We start from the raw sequence: 19727 nt of genomic DNA on the forward strand, positions 1-19727 counted from the left end.
ATACCCCAAAAGACTTGAGGCTGTAATCACTGCCAAAGGTGCTTCAACAAAATACTGAGTAAAGGGTCTGAATACTTATGCAAATGTGAATGTTTTTTATATTTTTGTTGCAAGAATTTCTAAAAAACTGTTTTTGCTTTGTCATGATAGGGTATTGTGTGTAGATTTATGAGGGGAAAAAACTATTAAATACATTACAGCCTTGTTCTAAAATGTAACAAAATGTGGAAAAAGTCAAGGGGTCTGAATACTTTCCGAAGGCACTGTATATCTCACACAAACACATATACACACTGCAGAAAATAGAAACACTCACACACAGATAACGCACACATGGACACACAGTAATAGCAGCAGATGAGCAACCACAGCTGAACAAAGTCCCTCTAAAAAGGCACCGTCAAAACTCTTAACAAAACGCAGAGGTCCTTTTTCATTCCGGAGTCTGACTGTCCCATTCACATTTAAACCACCTCTGTTGTCTCTCCTCTCCTTCTCTGTCCCTCCCTCGCTTCCTCTCCTCCCAGCCCGAATCACAGCTGTCAGAGTTTTGACGTCTTTATCAACCTCGGTCATGACCCTGCCCTTCACAACTTAACAGAGTGTATTTGTGTGTGTGTGTGTGTGTGTCTGTCAAAGTCTTTGACGGCTTCATCAAGCCTGGTCATGACCCTGCTCTTAAAGGTGTGTGTGTATGTGCGTGTGTGGAGGGGTTGGGCGTAAGGGACATTGGGGGATAAAGTCGAGGGGGGGGGGGGGTAACCTCTCTTATGTTTGTGTTCTTGCCCCCGTGTGAGCCCACTGCACCCCCTCTAACACCCCGACATAGTAACAATTGGGGGGACTGGGCTATCATTGATGCCTTATGCCGTAAATGGCCTCCTTATAGAACCCCCTCTCTATTCACAAACTAATTCCTCCTTCCTTTCCTCCCCCTCTCTCTCTCCAATCCTCCACCCCTACTGCTCCACCTCTATCCGCCGGTATCTCTCAGCACTATTTCTCTCTCTGTCTCTTCATAGCACTCTATAGCGCTAAAAAGTATTCTACTCATTCCCTGCCTCGCTTTGTCGTTTCTCTCTCCCTATTGGTCACCTGTCCATTGTTTGCAGGCCGCTAATTGATATGACGGAAAGACTTAATCTAGGTTCCAATCGGTCGTCAAGCCTGACAGTACTATGGCAAATCACTAGAGCGCTCCAGACCTGAGTGGGCTGTTTCAACTTAGAGTGGGGAAAAGGAAATACTTAAAAAGAGCTAGTCCTTCACTTCTGTTCAAAGGTGATCAGAGTCAAGGGTCTAGTTAAATCTTGTTAAAGAAAACAGCCTTTAGATGTCATTAACTCTGCTATGGATAAGGAGGGGGAGGTCTGGATGGAGAGAGAGAGGGATGGAGAGGAAGAGAGAGGGAGGGAGAGAACCTGGTGTCTGTCACATACAGAAAGATTTGATAGCTATCCCTTTCTCTACTATCACAGACACACACATACACACACCTTCTGCTCGGTCCGCAGGCCTTTAAACGTTTAAGCTGTTTGTTATATAATTAGCCTGCTGGGATGGCCATAATAAATAAGATTGAGAGAATAAACCCACAGCTGTATATCATTCCCTACTGAAGCACTGACACTCAACTGGTGTGTGTGTGTGTGTGTGTGTGTGTGTGTTGAACAGAGACTCTCTATTCAGAGAGAGTAATGGCGTGCTATAAAGCTGTCTTCAGAACGTCTGTTCCCTCCAGTCTCGCCTATTTCCCTCACTCTCTCTTCCAGAGGTCCAAGAGCTGATGACTTAACTTTAGCTCAGTCGACTACGTGCATACGCCCGGGGGTTCGATACAATTTAGAAGAAAATGTGGTCATTAAATTAAAAGTAAATCAAATGCCTTACCCTGACAGACTCCGCTCTTCTCCTCGTATCCCAAGTTACAGACACACCCACCAATGGGGACCAGCCATTCCCCGTCTGCGCCACAATACATCTTGGGCTCCTCCCTCTCTTCTGATTGGTTCACGCACGACCCCCTGACCTCCACTAACGAGGAAGTGTCAGCTCCGGTGTTGGTATCTGGGAAGGTTGCTAAGTTGCGGACAGTGAGGGGGCAGGTTTTGTAGAAGACACGTACGGAAACCAGAGCGATGCAGGCGCCAACATCCTGGAACGCCAGGTAGAAACCCTTCCGGGTTGTGACCTTTACGTCACGCACCTCAGTGTTCAGCTTCATGATGCGGTCCCCAATGTCCACCTGATCATTGTAATAATAACAGAATTACTGATAATAAATAGCCATAAGAACACAACAATGTTACTTCCTTGTAATTTTCCCATTGAAAAAAGATAATCAACACACCATCAGATCTTAAAATTTAACAAAGAGATGAAAAAAAAAAACAAGAGTCCTAACCTGAGTGAAGCTCTCGTCGGCTGCCACGGTGTCGATCTTGAGAAAGTTGCTCTCTCTGATGTAGTGCTCTCTGTCGTTGTTAGACTCATAGTAGTAGAGGTTGAAGGTCTCCTTACAGGTGCCGGTGACTCCAGGCAGGCTGTTACAGTCCCGGAGGGTGAACTTGATCTCGACGTAGATGCGCTGCGCTCCAGACCGAGGGATCCAGTCGGTTCTAAGCCAGTTGCTCTGGCTGGGTTCCATCACGTTACACACCTGGTATGTTCTGATAGGGACGTTCTTCTCATCCATGATGCTTACCTCCTCCCACTGGGAACACACATTCTGACCATTAGACCAAAGTCACTTCTAGTCATCAATCAGCTTCAGTGACGACAAAACCTTCCGTGCGTTTATCTTGGGATAGTTTATCAAGGACGTTTTATGGAGTTGCATGGTGACCTTGCCTAACTATGGCATCTTACTACCATGGAATAGTAATGTGGCCTCCCACTCCCTGCTGGTGAGAGCTTTAGACGGACCAAGCCAGAGAGTGTGTGTGTGTAGAGGTGTTCTATAGGAGCTGTCATAGAGTATGGCTCCAAGTTTTATTCCCTCCTTTGGAGTCTTTGTTGAAGGACAGAAATCACAGCTGTCACAGTCGTAAAGCTGTACACTGGCCCCGACTGTGACGTGGAGAGGGGTTTGTGTGTGTGTGTGTGTGTGTGTGTGTGTGTGTGTGTGTGTGTGTGTGTGTGTGTGTGTGTGTGTGTGTGTGTGTGTGTGTGTGTGTGTGTGTGTGTGTGTGTGTGTGTGTGTGTGTGTAAGCAATGGGTGGGTGGGGGTATGCTGGCAATCAAAGGGCTCAGTGTGTGGGGACCAGGACCTTGTCAATCAAGCAGTTCAGTAAAAGAAAGTGAGCGCAGGGAGACTGGAGAGGAGTCAAGTTCACCAATAACTCTTAAACTAACAAAGAGGCTGGAGAGAGTGAAAGTGAGCGCGAGAGGGTGTGCATGCAATAAAGACAGAGGGAGATGGAGACTGCAGTAGAATGCCATCTAGCTTGGATTATAGGGTATTTAAAAAAAGACTCACCCATAGTCTACCTGTGTACAATTATGCATTACAAACACATGTTCTCACTGAAATAGGTTATTTTGTCTCGGCAGGACCACATACCCCTCCTTCTGTTGGACTTGCCGCCCATTTCAGCTCGCCAGGAACTGTCCTTGTGTCCAGTAACGTCTCTGAAACACACAGTTACAAACAGGTAGGTAAGGTGATTTCCACTTTCCATTGGCAGCTACTCTTAGGCTCAACAAGAACCCATACATACTGTATTCATACAGATGCAGATATGGAAAGAAAATTACAAGATCGAGAAAATATCACAAACAGACAGACTATCTCAAATATACTGGAACGAATGTATAGATTTTGGGCTAAACGTTACACATATAGCTCGCCCATGACACTGTGTTGGGATTAACCGATGCCCCCGTACATTTTTTATTTAACCTTTATTTAACTAGGCAGGTCAGTTAAAAGAACAAATAGTTTTTTTACAATGACAGCCTACACCGGCCAAACCCAGAACGACGCAGGGCCAATGGGACTCCCAGTCATGGCCGGTTGTGATACATCCTGGATTCAAACCAGGGTGTCTGTAGTGACACCTCAAGCAATGAGATGCAGTGCCTTAGACCACTGCACCACTCACGGGGGCTCCAACATTGACTCTGTACCGGTATGCCCTATATGTAGCCTTGCTATTGTTATTTTACTGCTGCTCTTTAATTATTTGCTACTATAATTTCTTATTTTTTACTTAAAACTGCATTGTTAGTTAAGGGCTTGTAGGTAAGATTTTCACTGTAAGGTCTACCTACACCTGTAGTATTCGGCGCATGTGACAAATAAAATTTGATTTGGGAAAAAACCCGTAGCGCAAAGGCCGTAGGTCACTGCTTAAACCGAAAATGTTTGACGTTTTACTTGTTAGAAATGTGAATTTGGAGGTTTCATTTGTGCCCCTGCTGAGTAGGCTACTGACTGCATAACATTGAAATTCAGCTCAAATGAAACGGCATTCTGAACCTGATAAAGAAAGATAGTATGGGAGGCAACCGCATACATTTTTTGATTGCAGTGATTGCGATTATCATTCATCATTATAAGCTAGTGAAACAAATAGTTGGATAACAGTCATATGAAAGAGGACAACGGGGTTTTCCAGGCAGCGGGTAGGAACTCCAAGTATGTACATGCGAAATAAGAAATATCAGTTTCCAGTAGTGCCCGAATATGAAGGGAAAAACGGACCCTCAATTAAGACACGTTAAGTAGCCTAACCAAATATTTCGGAGAACCGTACACTCCCCCCTTAAGCCTAAACAATTCCAAAACACTGATTTCCTTACCTTCGTTAGGTGGATACACTCGGGCGGCGGAAATAACTGTAAACATCCATATAAACGCATAAGTTGTTTTGCAAAAACTCGCAGCCATTTGTGCTGTGTGGAAGTGTCTCCGTTTAGCTCCGCGCATCCCTCTTGGAAAACTGTGTGTGTGTGGGAATGATACTTGGAACGCTGTGGGCAAAAGGAGGTCTCTCGCGTTCCTTCTGACGCAGTTGTAGGTATCTTCTCTTCTCTGGTCAGCGGTATCTCGCTGGCATAGGGTGTAAGTGTTTGTCAACGTGTGAGTTGTTATATGTCATATGTGTAGATTATGTTGTAATGTCTGCGTGTTTCTACTGTTTTACCTGTGTTCCTGGCAATTAGGTCCCTGACAGTAGGGTGACAACATCACACTAAGCCTGCGTCATTGATTCGTCATGATGAGCCAATATAACGTGATCGTTTCGATAAATCAACAGACAAGCTTTCAACGAAACATTTGTAGTATGTGACAAATAATAACCTTTTTTTTGTTTGGGATTGAATAGGACTAATTTAAGATAGAAAACTGCTTATGGATTGAAACAAAAGTGATAGATAAAATAGTGTGCTTTGGAACTGTGAACACATCAAATATGAAGACCTCTTTCCACTGGGCAAAACACTGGTTGAATCAACATTGTTTCCACGTTATTTCAAGCCAAACAAATATATGTGATGACATTTAATCAACGTGAAAAACTGTTTAGATTTGCTAAAAGTAATCAATTTAAGGGCATTTCGTCTTTCTTTCACCCAACTTTTAACCTAAATCCAATGACATAGTGACCTTTTTGGTTGATTTCACATTGAATTCATGTTAGTTGAAATATAAATCAAAACTAGACGTTGAACTGACATTCTTCCCAGTCAGTAGGTTGTTTGTTGCTTGCTGAATTACAATGCCTCACTGAAAAGGATGGAGGAAAAACAAGAGGGAGATAGCGCCCCCTGTCGTTAGCTCATATCTCTCTCTACCTGACGCTCTTCCATTGGGAGTGAGATCTGGGGTGATGGTGATGACCTCAATAGCCTAAGGCCAGTGTTGGGTGGGTTACTTTCTAAATGTAATCAGTTACCGTTACTAGTTATCTGTCCAAAATTGTAATCAGTAACATAACTTTTGGATTACCCAAACTCAGTAATGTAGTCTAATTACGGCAGGTAGCCTAGTGCTTATATTGTTGGGCCAGGAACCAAAAGATTGCTGGATCAAATCCCTGAGCTGACAAGGTAAACATCTGTTGTTCTGCCCCTGAACACGGCAGTTAACCCAGTGTTTCCTCATAGGCTGTCATTGTAAATAAGAATTTGTTCCTTACTGACATGCCTCGTTAAAGAAAGGTAAAGTAACATTTAGTTACTTTGAGATGACTTTCCCCTCAAGAGGCATTAGAAGACAAAAATGTATGTTACCAATGTAACGACATCTAAATGTAATTTTATGGGTTGGTTATGTAGGATTCTTCTAACCCATTGCTTTCTAATACATATAATAATAATATTAAATTATATTTTCACATGAATGTATATCATTTATAAATCCAAAAATGGATGTAGCAACTACAGATTGTCCCTTTAAGGCTATCAAAAGTGTGCGAGTTTGAACATGTGTCCATTAGGCCTCTGGAATTAGATTGAGCAATAAAAGCCCCGCTTTTATTCCATAGGCTGGGATCCGCACTGTGCATCTGTTGCAAGAGAATTTTTTTTCACTGGCTGTCCACTGGTTTCAAAAACAATGATTGATAGGCAGCTTTCTGAATTTAAAAGTAATCCTCAAAGTAATCATCTGGTTTTTCAAAAGTATCTGTAATCCAATTACAATATTTTTTACAGGTAACGTAACGGATTACAGTTACATATTTGTTGCAATCCCTTACATGTAACGGATTACGTGTAATCCATTACTTCCCAACCCTGCCTAAGGCTATGACAACTACACAATAAGAACTGTAACACTGTCAACATAAAAAGGGTCTTAAAAACCAGCAACTTTGCTGTTATGGTATAAGCGCACTACCGTGCCATAACGATCCAGACCTCTTGGCAAAGGTCATACTATGCTTACGTCGACCGTATACAGGTAGTCCACTGAGGCAAACACGCACCACAGCCATTATTACACACTCTGTTCTAAAAAAAAAAGTCAGACTCCATCCTGTGCAGGCTGTGAAGGCGTAGAGGAAGAACAAAGAGAGGGGGTTGCGTCCACCCACACCTTCACTCTCTCAATGGAGTGGCTACAGAGAGAAACCCAGTGGGTATCTCTTAAGAGAAAAGACACAGGTCCTCTACTACAGCCTGTTCTAGCTGTTTATCACACCCCGACTTGGAAGTCTACGATCTTTAATTCCGCCCTATCCACGTCTAATATTGCTTTCAACAGGGTCACGCGAGTTGTACGCGTTTTGTTTAGAGCTCCACCTAGAGAGTTTGAGATTGAGGTAAATTGAGGTCTTTTATCACAGTGAAACTTGTTCAGCTCGATAGAGAGTGTGAGAGTGTGTAACTTTTGTGCTGACCTCAATTTAGAGACAGAGGGAGAATTCACGGTGTGTGAGACCTGTATGTGAATTCTATGTGTTCGCCATACACTTTCCATCTCAGTGTATGGGGCCATTCTCAGGTCCGGGCGGGGCCCTTAGTACAGGGTGTTTGTGTTTCTCCAGGGTCCTATTCTGAACGTCTTTGTGTCATTTCGGTTGCTCAGGCGAAACCATCCCATCCCCCATAATGCACCATAATGGAACCAGGAAGAGCATCTGGTGCTTTGAGACCGAACCCCATCGCCTCACATCGACCCGTCACTCACCGCCGCAGACCATAATGCCGTTTTCACCACCTTATTTTTCTCCAAACCCACGACAGACTGCGCAATCACAAAGACCCAATTAGCCGAGAGCGGGTGGCAGCTTCGCTGTGGAGCCGGTGTCCAATCACATCGAGCTGTGGAGAGCAGGGGCCTATCGGACGCGGGTGCCAGTGGGCAGACCCTCGCCACGGGTCGGAGGTGACACAGTGACATTATGGAGTTGCAGGCCCTTGTTTAGGCTCGTTGGTGTCAGTGTAGTTTTGATTGATGACCGTCGTGATGGTGTTTCCATTCTCCTGTGGGATTCCCAGATCTGAAGAGTGAACTCCCACTGCGGCCCCCGAGCCTTCGGCCCCCACACACACGTTTTGTTCCTATAGGGCCCCAGATGGGTCCTACTGCCCACACATCTATATTGTGTGTGTGTGTGTGTGAGAGAGAGAGAGTTTGTGTGTGTGTGAGCACCCCTCAACCCCTTAGGGATACTCTAGCTTCCCTTAATTACTAGAAAGCCTTAACCCACCAAAACCCACTAACCCGCAGAAGAGCTCCTGAAGACACAGTGAAGTCATCTTGGCCCTCTCCAAACCCCCTCCTCAAATCACCAACTAACTCCTCATGCCTCCCACAGACACCATCGGGTACTCGTCATAGAAGTAGTGATAAAAGGAGTCATGGGGAGAAGTTCACAGAAGGGCCCTTTAACAGTGTGACAAATATAAGTCTAACTGCTTTGTAGACACATCGCTGAGAAGGATAGGGGGATGCTTGTGTATGGAGAGATGTTGGACATGTGTTGTGTGTGTGTGTGTGTATATAAGGAGCTCGGGCAACGAGATATTTTTCAAATAGCATGTCTCAATCTCGCGCCCTCTCTCTCTCTCTGTGTTAGAAACACGACGGCCAGTTCACCGTGATCCAGTTGGTGGGCATGCTGCGTGGCATCGCGTCGGGCATGAAGTACCTGTCTGACATGAGCTACGTTCACCGAGACCTGGCTGCCCGCAACATCCTGGTCAACAGCAACCTGGTCTCTCTCTCTCTCTCTGTATGTATGTATATATGTATGTATGTATGTATGTATGTATGTATGTGTGTGTGTGTGTGTGTGTGTGTGTGTGTGTGTGTGTGTGTGTGTGTGTGTGTGTGTGTGTGTGTGTGGTGTGTGTGTGTGTGTGTGTGTGTGTGTGTGTGTGTGTGTGTGTGTGTGTGTGTGTGTGTGTGTGTGTGTGAATGAATGAGCTGCAGGTCTGGTAAAGGCTCTAGGGATGTAAAAGATATGTGGGTGGTTAAGACAGAAGAACAAAGGAGGAGAAGAAGAGGACAGAAGTGTTGCTAGTGGAGCTTCTGTATGGGGCCTTTCAAAAACCTCCTCCTATATCACGTACACTCCACCAACAAGAGTACGGGTTAACTGGCAACACAATCTGTGCTATTATATTGAGGCTCAAACATAGAAAGAGGGTAGCAGATATTTGTGTGTGTGTGTGTATGTATGTTCACGTGTGTGACCAGAGCCCACAGTTAACGGAGCATCATTAACATGCCTGAGGCGTAGTGGCGAGACCTAGGGATCGCTAGCATCTGTCACACCACTCTGAGGGAGCACAGACACACACACACATGAGTGTACACACAGCTGACGTGATTCCACTGAGCCACCGGCTGCTCTAAGGGAGGGCTGGGGGAGAGTTGGCGGAATAAGACTCCAGGTGCATCAAGTCTAGCATGATGGTCCTCTCCTCTCTTTTCCTTCATATGCTCTGATGAAAGGACTAAAGAGGTCAAATCCTCTTGCAATCCTCTGCCATAATGTATCTGCTGGCATTTGTGTGTGTGTGTGTGTGTGTGTGTGTGTGTGTGTGTGTGTGTGTGTGTGTGTGTGTGTGTGTGTGTGTGTGTGTGTGTGTGTGTGTGTGTGTGTGTGTGTGTGTGTGTGAAAAAAGGTTTAAGTTGCCAACAGAGGAAGAAGAGGGCAGCAGCAGGTGTCGTCAGTAAACCCAGGAGGAGTGTGTGTCCTTTTATTTGTTTACTTTGACACTAAAAGAACACAGCCAGGGAACCTCTCCCCTCTTTAATTCTTCTTTCTCTCCCCCCTCCCTCTCGTTCTATTGCTGTCTTTTCTTGTTAGCATGTGGTAGAAAGATAACTTTTTACGCGTTAATCTATGTGTGGGTATCTGTGAGTGCGTGAGTCAGTGTGTGCGGTTATGTAAAGTGAAGTGATATGATGCAGAACACGTTTGTTCTCTCCATCCATCCATCTGTTGTGCTGGCGTCTTGTTGGCGGCTCGCTCCTCAGGAACAGGGGAACACTTTCTCCCTCTCTCCAACTGGTACACTAAGGCAGAATGAGCAGATCACTGCAGTCCCAAGGGAAAGAGAGAGACGGGTAGAGTGAGTGAGAGAAATCGAGAGAGAGAGAGAGGCAGTGAGTGACTGGGAAAGAAAGATAGGAAAAAGAGAGAGGGTTGTGGGGTGGTGGGAGATTCCGTGGTGGCCTTGGTTCTGTCTGTCTGTCAGCACAGTCTGCGGCGCACACTCTCAGGTCACCTGGTGACCCCGCAGGCTCCATCCTGCCTCTCACCCCATGCACGTGTGCGTGTTTGTATGTGTGTGTATGTTTGACCAAACCACACGAAAACTGACAATACACCTCTCAACATCTCCCTCTCTCGCACACCCTGAGGTCTCCGACACGACTCACATGGTTATATATAACCAACCACGAATAGTTCCAAAGTGTGTGTGTCTTGGGTGCGCGTTTGTGTGTGTGTGTCCTTCTAGAGGGAATGTACTATGATTCTCATCCGTCTTGGTAGTTTGTGTCACTCTGTTGATGGATGCTATTCATCAAGGAAAAAGGCTTAGGGCTAACTACTATTCACCAGCCATTAATTATGTCAGTCAAGAGGATGCTCCGCTGTATGTGTGCGTGTGACATTCTAGAATGAGAATCGTTATAATCTAGTATCTAAATCGTTGCTGGTAATTCACACTTAATGACACAGTACTTGTTCAATTGGAGAGGACTTGAGGAACACAAGCTTCCACTGAAAGTTTAAGGCAACGTCTTTGCAGCTTCTGTTGCCCCACAGCCCATGCAGGAGAGAGGTGACCAGAGGACACCGTGTGTGGGTGGGCAACTCAAAGGGACTCCCTGCCTTTTCCACCATTTTGGGAGGGCGAGTGGGAGAGAGGCCCAAGGCGAGACAAATGTGGACAGGGAAGACTTTCTTTCTTGCTCACACACACACACACACACACACACACACACACACACACACACACACACACACACACACACACACACACACACACACACACACACACACACACACACACACACACACACGTGTTTGCTTATGCAAACATTTAGCTCTTTTGTGTTGGACAACATTCGTGCTGAACTCAAACACACATCAACACTCACATGCCACTGTATGGGAGCACCACTAAATAAACACAGACTCACATGCCACTGTATGGGAGCACCACTAAATAAACACAGACTCACATGCCACTGTTACTGAAAGCAAACACATGATTACAGGGCACAAGAGCCACAATAAATCAAAGTGGCAGAGGAGGTGGGGAAAGAAGAGGGGGGAGAGAGAGAGAGAGAGAGAGGAAGAGTGAGTGAGCAAAAGAGATTAAAGGTGTCTTCTCAGAGATGGATCTCTCTGTAGATCTCTCTTTGAGTGAGCACAGGGAAGGAAACAAAGTGAACTATGTTATGAGGGAGATTACTTGGGGATTAGATGTAAACAGATGATTGCACATATCAGGCCCTTGTTGCACTGATGAGACAGGACAGACACACACACACACACACACACACACACACACACACACACACACACACACACACACACACACACACACACACACACACACACACACACACACACACACACACACACACACACACACACACACACACACACACTACAAAGCAGCTCTACACCAGCCCTCTGATAACAACGCATTAACTTGGGTATTACATAGCAAAGCTTTGAGAGCAAAAAGGAGAGAAGAGGAGACAGAAAACAAGGAAGAGAACAGTAGACTCTCCCAACAGGAAGTTGGTTTTGAGATCCGTCACTCGTCACCTTTGACTTCCTGTCTCTGTCTGTTGACAGCCCCCTCCGCCATGTTTGTTCTTTCACACCAAACTAACAACACTCACACACATGCAGGAGGAGGGTGAAGGAGGGAAGTGTCAAATAACCAATCATCACTTCTTTCTTTGCCTTCTTCATCTCTCAGTACTTCAAGGATGAGAGGACAACAAGGCCCTGTGTTTTGCATGGCAGAGACAGAGAGAGAGCGAGACAGTCAGGGAGAGACAAACACCAAGATAGACCAACTCACGGAGAGTTCCTCTGAACCTGCTTGACCCATTTTTATTTTTTATAGGTGTTATTCACCATCTTCTACTGGCTGATTCTACCCCAAACCTGGGAGCTCCGGGATCAAGGTTATGTCTATTGGTTTGTGCTACACTCAGAACTCTCCACCATGTTTTCATTCCTTCTCTCTCTGCCTAAACTGAGGACGATCAAAGCATGGGGCTGTCTGACACATCTCCAGGACTGGGCTCATCAAAGTCAATGATAGTCTACAGATCAGCTGGAAGGCTTGCTCTGATGCCACTGCATTCTGGAGATAGAGTTTATCAGTCCGTACCAAAGGACTGAGACTTCGGGGGGTCACCAGGATCAGAGGTAGCTGACTGGAGTATACCAAAAGACTCAAAGGTGCGGGGGATGCACAAGGTCAAAGACTGCTGGACAATGAACACTAGAGCCAGTCAGTGCAGATATGACACAGACAGACATGAGAGGGTCAGACAGAGACCAAGAGCTTGCATATGTGCCTGTCAATGATTTATACATACACTACATGACTGCCTCCGCGCCTCTATTTTACTACTCCCCCACCGTTGTGAAAAAGATTTTGGAAGCTATAGAAATGCATTTATTGATGTCTACATTCATTTTTACCACGTTTATTCTATTACAGACAACTTGATGCATACTTTTAAATTATATTATGTGAGCTAAACATACAAATACATTTTCTTAGCATTTTCAAAGTACTTCTGTTACTGTCCCCACAACAACAAAATAATACTTAAATACATGTTATTTTGTCCTTGAAACATTTAATTGAAATACTGTACATTCCTATGGAGGACTGCTTCTTCTGAGGAGTACCAATATGGCTGACGGGAGGCTTCAAAGCTTCTCATTGGCCAATACAAAGCAATGGCAATCTAGTGTTTATATACATCATTGATGTCTACTGACAAATCTAACAATACAGAATGGAATGAGATTATACTAAATCTATTCATGCAGATTACATTTATTTTAATTGTAATTACTGTACCATATCCCCCTCCACTGATTATGATTAAACAACATTGACAAAAAGGCTGTGGAGTGTGGGTGGTGGGTGGTGGGTGTGGAGTGTGGGTGGTGGGTGTGGAGTGTGGGTGGTGGGTGTGGGTGTGGGTGGTGGGTGTGGAGTGTGGAGTGTGGGTGTGGGTGTGGGTGGTGGGTGTGGGTGTGGGTGGTGGGTGTGGAGTGTGGGTGGTGGGTGGTGGGTGTGGGTGGTGGGTGTGGGTGGTGGGTGAGTGAAAACCTTGAGCTGAGTGTGTCAACATCCTACCTAAGGGCACAGTGAGCCATGCATTCAGACATCGCTGAGAAGTTGTGATCTTGTTTAAAACAGAAACGTGCACCCCTTCCTCCACATCAGCGCTCTGCGGTGACAGTGTATGGATGGTAATGCACCATTTCAGAGTATACAAGTTCAACTGCTGATATAGATATTTCAGCACATATATGATCTTATGTGAGAGACCGTTAGACAACCTCTAACTTTTCCTTTGAACTTTTCAATATCAGAAGAGGCATTTGTAGGTCAACACAATATAATAGCCATATCTAGGAAAACCAAAGTTCCAGAGGCTGGTATAAGAGGTCGTGCAATAAGTTGTGTTGTGAATCATATGTTGATGATGTAAAGAATATTTGCTGGTGTGTAATGAGGAGCAACCAGGCGTGGCACTTGACACATTTATGAAATTGCTTATTCCATTTACTAACAAGCACACACCCGTTTAAAAAAATGACTGTAAAAATGGTTAAATACCCTTGAGTTGATGAGGAATTGAAAAAGTGTATGGTTGAGAGGGATGAGGCAAAAGGTATGGCAAATAGGTCTGGCAGCCCAACTGATTGGCAAACGTAGTGCAAATTAAGAAATCATGTGACGAAGCTAAATAAAAATAAACTATACTATGAAACAAAGATACATGATATAAAGAATGATAGTAAAAACCTTTGGGGCACCTTAAATTACATTTTGGGGAAAAAGCCAACTCGGCTCCATCATTCATTGAAACATCAGATGGCTCATCCATCACAAAAGCCCGCTGATATTGCCAACTACTTTAATGACTTTTTCATTGGCAAGATAAGCAAACTTAGGAATGACATGCCAACAACAAACGCTGACACTACACATCCACTTATATCAGACCAAATTATGAAAAACAAGAATTTTAGTTTTGAATTCCATAAAGTAGATGTGGGAAAGGTGAAAAAAGTTTTGTTGTCTATCAACAATGACAAGCCACCGGGGTCTGACAATCTGGATGGATAAATACTGAGGATAATAGAAGACGATATTGCCACTCTTATTTTTAAGCCTACTAGAAAGTGTGTGCCCTCAGGCCTGGAGGGAAGCAAAAGTCATTCCGCTACCTAAGAATAGTAAAGCCCCCTTTACTGGCTCAAATAGCCAACCAATCAGCCTGTTATCAACCCTTAGTAAACTTCTGGATAAAATTGTGTTTGACCAGAAACAATGCTATTTTACAGTAAAGCACACCCACAGCCTCGCCTCGTTGGGGCAGGAAGTCCAAATAAGGCTTGGGTGTGGAGCCAGGGGGCTGCAAGATATCTCCCCTCAATAACCACTCCCCTCACCTCTCCCTGCCATTCTCCACTTCCTGCCTGAATGACGTGCCCAAAGTAAACTGCCTGTAGCTCAGGCCCTGAAGCCCGGATGTGCATATAACTGGTACCATTGGAAAAAATACACTTTGAAGTTTGTAGAAATGTTAAAATGATGTAGGAGAATATAACACATAAAGATGGTAGGAGAAAATCCAAAGAAAAACCAACTAGATCTTTTATATTTTTTATTTAGAGACCATCCTCTTAGAAATACAAGAAAAAGGTCATATTGAAAATTAGCTCCCTGGATGCAATTTCTATGGCTTCCACATTGTGTCAGCAGTCTAATTTCAAGGTTTCCGGCTTGTAACTTAAAAAAAGAAGAAATATCAGTTTTAGTAGAAGGACACAGTCTTGGAAATTCTTGTTTGCGTGCGCCATGAAGACATTATGGACCTGCTAAAATCGGTTTCCTATTGAACATACTTCTTTCCGAAATAAATATTATATTTTGATTACATTTTAGGGTATCTGAGGAGTGAATAGAAATGTATTTTGACTTGTTGAAACAAAGTTTAGGGGTAGATTTTTGGATTCCTTTCTCTGCAAGTTGAACGAGTGAATTACTCAAATCGATGGTGCCAACTAAATTGACTTTTTGGGATGTAAAGAAGAATTTTATCTAACACAACGACACTACATGTTATAGCTGGGACACTTTGGATGACAAATCAGAGGAATACTGTCAAAAAGTAAGTGAATATTTAATCATTTTATGTGAATGTATGAAACCTGTGCCGGTGGAAAAATATTTTGATGTGGGAAGCTGTCCTCAAACAATCGCATGGCATGTTTTCGCTGTACTAGCTACTATAAATCGGACAACGCAGTTAGATTAACAAGTATTTAAGATTTCAGCCGATATATGACACTTAAATATACATAAATGTTTAAAATCCATAATATTTATAATTGTTTATTTGAATTGCGCGCCCTCCAGTTTCACTGGAAGTTGTCCTGCTAGCCTTAAGAAGTTTAAATGGAAGCCTCTCAAACCTAATCCAGGTAGAATCAGGAATTCCCCCGGGTAGCTGTTAAGGCCCTTTGCTTTTTTCAATCTTTCCTAACAACATGCCACTAACTTTGAGTAAAGCCAGAGTGTCTATGTATACTGATGACTTAACACTATACACGTCAGCTACTACAGCAACTGAAATGACTAACATTTAACAAAGAGTTGCAGTTAGTTTCAGAGTGGGTGGCAAGGAATAAGTTAGCCCTAAATATTTCTAAAACTAAAAACATTGTATTTGGGACAAATCATTCACTAAACCCTAAACCTCAACTAAATCTTGTAATAAATAAATAGGAAATTGAGCAAGTTGAGATGACTAAACTGCTTGGAGTAACCCTGGATTGTAAACTGTCAAGGTCAAAGCATATTGGTACAACAGTAGCTAAGATGGGGAGAAGTATGTCCATTATAAAGCGCTGCTCTGTCTTCCTAACAACACGATCAACAAGGCAGGTCCTACAGACACTAGTTTTGTCGCACCTTGATTACTGTTCAGTCTTGTGGTCAGGTGCCACAAAAAAAAGGACTTACAGTAGATTGGCAATTGGCTTAGAACAGGGCAGCACGCCTGGCCCTTGGATGTACACAGAGAGCTAATATTAATGTCAATCTCTCCTGGCTCATAGTGTAGAAGAGATTAACTTCATCACTACTTGTATTTATGTATTGACATGTTAAATGCACCGAGCTGTCTATTTAAAAAAACACCGTATGGAACAGCGGGGACTGTGAAGCAACACATATAGGCACAGACACATGCATACACACACACGCGCGCACGCACACGCACACGCACACACGATAACATACGCACTATACATGCACATGGATTTTGTACTGTAGATATGTGGTAGTGGTGGAGTAGGGGCCTGAGGGCACACCGTGTGTTGTGAAATCTGTGAATGTGTTATAATGTTTTTAAAATTGTATAAATTGGCTTAATTTTACTGGACCCCAGCAGCTAATGGGTATCCATAATATATACAAATACATTGTCCCTAACTCACACCCACACTGTCACTCCCCCGCTAATATGTTGTTCAATTGGAGTATTACTAAAATACTTTATGTGAAAAACACTTAATGTAGCTGACCCAAAATCAATAGGCTACTTCTCAGAAATCTGCATGTGGATGGCTTTTCAATAGCAGCTGCAAATATATTGGAGAGTTTAAAGTGGCTTAATGACAAAAAAGCATTTGAAAATTGTCAGAGTTGCCACAGAAGTAGCAAATGCTGAGTTCTATTAAAATATTATTGATTTGAGCTTTTATCAATTGATTTGAAGCTATTAGGCCATATTCAACTGTTCAAAAACGTACTTGAAACATGCACTTTTTATTGATCTTCTGTAGTTAGGCCACATATATTTTCTTTCATAGTGCTGCACCAGATTCTGGGCTCAATCGAACCCACATAGTTTTATTTACCCAATAGCTATTTTTCTCATGGTATTTGTTATTGAGACTAATGTTGAGTGCTGCATGAGGACACAATAATAGCATTTATTTTATCTAGGTCAGGTGATCTGGGTTTGCTCTTGTCAGCTTTCTGCAGGAACCACTAAATAGGTCACGGTACAGACGAGGGGTTTTGACAACCTGCTATTGTTTCATAACTTTATCACAAACACTTTCATACAGAGGAGGCTGCCTCATAATTATGGCTGGAGCAGAATGGCATCAAACCGTAAACCATGTGTTTGATACCATTCCACTTACTCCGATCCAGCCATTCCCACAAGCCTGTTCTCTCCAACATTTTTTTAAATTGAACCTTTATTTAACAGGGCATGTCAGTTAAGAACAAATTCTGAATATTAGAGTTTGAATATCAAACATGACAGCTAAACACTTGATCACCACACCTTTTTATGCCAATGTGGGGTGATGTTACTCTGTTTGGGAAAAGTCGAGGGGAGCCTGAGTTGGCCTTGAGCATGCAACCCTCTGTCAGCCCAACGATTCATTAGGCCTAGATGTCCGTACCTTTAGATTAAGTCCCTAGATTTGTAAGGACACTACTGTATGCATATCCGTCAAAACACACACCATTCAAGCACCATTAGATAAGCCCCTATGATATGACCTTAACCAGGTTATAAGGCCCAAACTAAACAGGTTATGTGAACAGGCAATGTTTGCATCTCTGTCAGCCATCACGCAGAGATGGGCTTCCTGTCCTCAATTTAGTAACCACAGGTTAGGAGTGAAGGACATGATTGACATGTATCAGTATCATCAACAAACACACACTGGCATGCACACACCTGTTTGTAGGGGTATCTAGGATCAGTCAGTAGGCGTGTTTGGTGTATCTTCTCGATTCCTACGTACCATCACCATGGCTCCCACATACCTGGAGACAATCCTGCTTGTCTGCTGCGTTGTGACCATGTTCAGTTCAACCTCAGCTGCATCTAAGTTTACCTGGTAACCAATTGACCTGTTTAAGAGTTTTCCCCATGTAAATGTACCACTTTTGTTTTACCAAGGTCTGATAAGGTCTAGCTGTGAGACCAGCCGACTCTGTTTTGGGGTCATGTTGGTTAGATCAGATTAGAAGACTATATTGTAGTTCACAGAATAGATTACAGTGAAAGAAACATTTGACATTCATGCTCTTGTGGTCTGCATGTGTGTGTGTGGCATGTGGCTGACTGATGTCTGTGCATGTGGTTCAGACGGTCCTAGGAGACTTTACTGTTGTGTGGAGTACCAGGAGAAGCCTGTACCTTACCAGCAGATAAAAGGCTACCAACTACAGAGCTCCAAGGAGGTGTGCAACATCGATGCTATCATGTAAGCCCTGAACAAAGTATACACACACACACCTTTACCATACTCTTAGAATGTATGCTTATATTTTGTCATCTCTATGGGGTCAAGGGTTAAAGCTACAGTCCTTAATTGAAACAATAACAAAGCGGGACCCCGCCTCTGTTTTGGAAAAAAGCTGAGGTATGGGCCTGGAGAAATATAACCACTCTCAAATTCATAGACAGAGCTATGGTTGCAAGGACTGACCATCCACGATATAAAAAAGGTTGTTTTAACCATGTTGAGGCTATATTGTTTTGTTTACATTGTTGACAAGCATTGGCGCTAAACAAGCTTATATATAGTGCGTTTTCTGTTGTAGCTTCTACATCGTGAAGAAGAAAAAGGTGTGCGCCACAGTTAAGGACGAATGGGTGAGGAAGGCTCTGGCTCTTCTCAGGTACACAAACACACTTCTCTTAGGACACACATGCTGCTTTTCAACTGTAACACCAGTGTTACACTAGTGTATACTCCTTCATGTTATACTAAGGAGCCAAATGCATACTAATGCCAAAAGCATTCTCATGTAACTACACACACCAAAATGTCTCAAAACTATAAGACTGGATGTCAATCGAACTTGCCATACAGGTTTTACCCAGTGTCTTCATGTACAAACTACTGCCTTCTAAAAAAAAAAAAAAAAATCACACGAGTCTGCTACAAAATGTCCTGAGTTTCATATTGTGTGTTATATGCAGCTCCAAACTGAAGTAGGTGTCAAGCAGTAACACTGTGACGGGCAACCCCCACACCGCCCCGATCTGAAAGGAACATTCAACCACAGCAACGAAACATTCTCCTACATCACCAGTAATCACAACATTCAGTAATGTGGTGAAATTATGAAGATATTATTTTCAAATATAATGCATTGCGTTCGCTCTGATGTTTGCTGTTGACGATTGTAGTACTCTATTCATGCTTAAGCTTACAGGGGTCCTCTGAATCCACAATATAAGTTAGTAAGTCGACGGCTTCAATTAATTCTACTTTTCTACATTTAAATGTTGAACGTTTGTTTCTTTTAAGGTCGGCAGAAATAAAGAATTTGAGATATTGCCAGCCTTGATTATTTATTTGAGTCCCATTACCGTAGAACTAGAGCAGACAACGGCATGGACGTTAGTTGTGAATGTGATTGAAACCTCGTTCAACAGTACAGTGTAAAACCAGAACCCATCGCGACTTCAAATGATCACCTGAGACAAACCAAGAGGTTGG

At 43.4% G+C, this 19727-nt stretch overlaps 2 protein-coding genes across 2 annotated transcripts in view; one reads left to right on the forward strand and one right to left on the reverse strand.

The window, feature by feature from the left end:
• The window catches only part of LOC129824288 (ephrin type-A receptor 4-like), a 29647-nt gene extending 24457 nt beyond the window's left edge, over window positions 1-5190 (reverse strand). Inside the window, exons 1-4 of the mRNA XM_055883830.1 lie at window positions 4804-5190; window positions 3563-3630; window positions 2405-2713; window positions 1891-2245 (exon numbers count right to left, since the gene is read on the reverse strand). Of these exons, the coding sequence (XP_055739805.1) occupies window positions 1891-2245; window positions 2405-2713; window positions 3563-3630; window positions 4804-4930 (859 nt within the window). The 5' untranslated portion in view covers window positions 4931-5190. The remainder of the gene's footprint in view (window positions 1-1890; window positions 2246-2404; window positions 2714-3562; window positions 3631-4803) is intronic.
• Window positions 5191-18024: 12834 nt separating this feature from the next.
• LOC129824549 (C-C motif chemokine 20-like) lies at window positions 18025-19220 on the forward strand. Its single transcript, XM_055884236.1, has 4 exons — window positions 18025-18100; window positions 18365-18482; window positions 18823-18900; window positions 19205-19220. The coding sequence occupies exons 1-4, from the start codon at window positions 18025-18027 to the stop codon at window positions 19218-19220; spliced, it is 288 nt and encodes a 95-aa protein (XP_055740211.1).
• The last annotated feature ends 507 nt before the right edge of the window (window positions 19221-19727 follow it).

The sequence above is a fragment of the Salvelinus fontinalis genome, chromosome 26 (genome assembly GCF_029448725.1).
Source record: "Salvelinus fontinalis isolate EN_2023a chromosome 26, ASM2944872v1, whole genome shotgun sequence".
NCBI classification, from domain to species: domain Eukaryota; kingdom Metazoa; phylum Chordata; class Actinopteri; order Salmoniformes; family Salmonidae; genus Salvelinus; species Salvelinus fontinalis.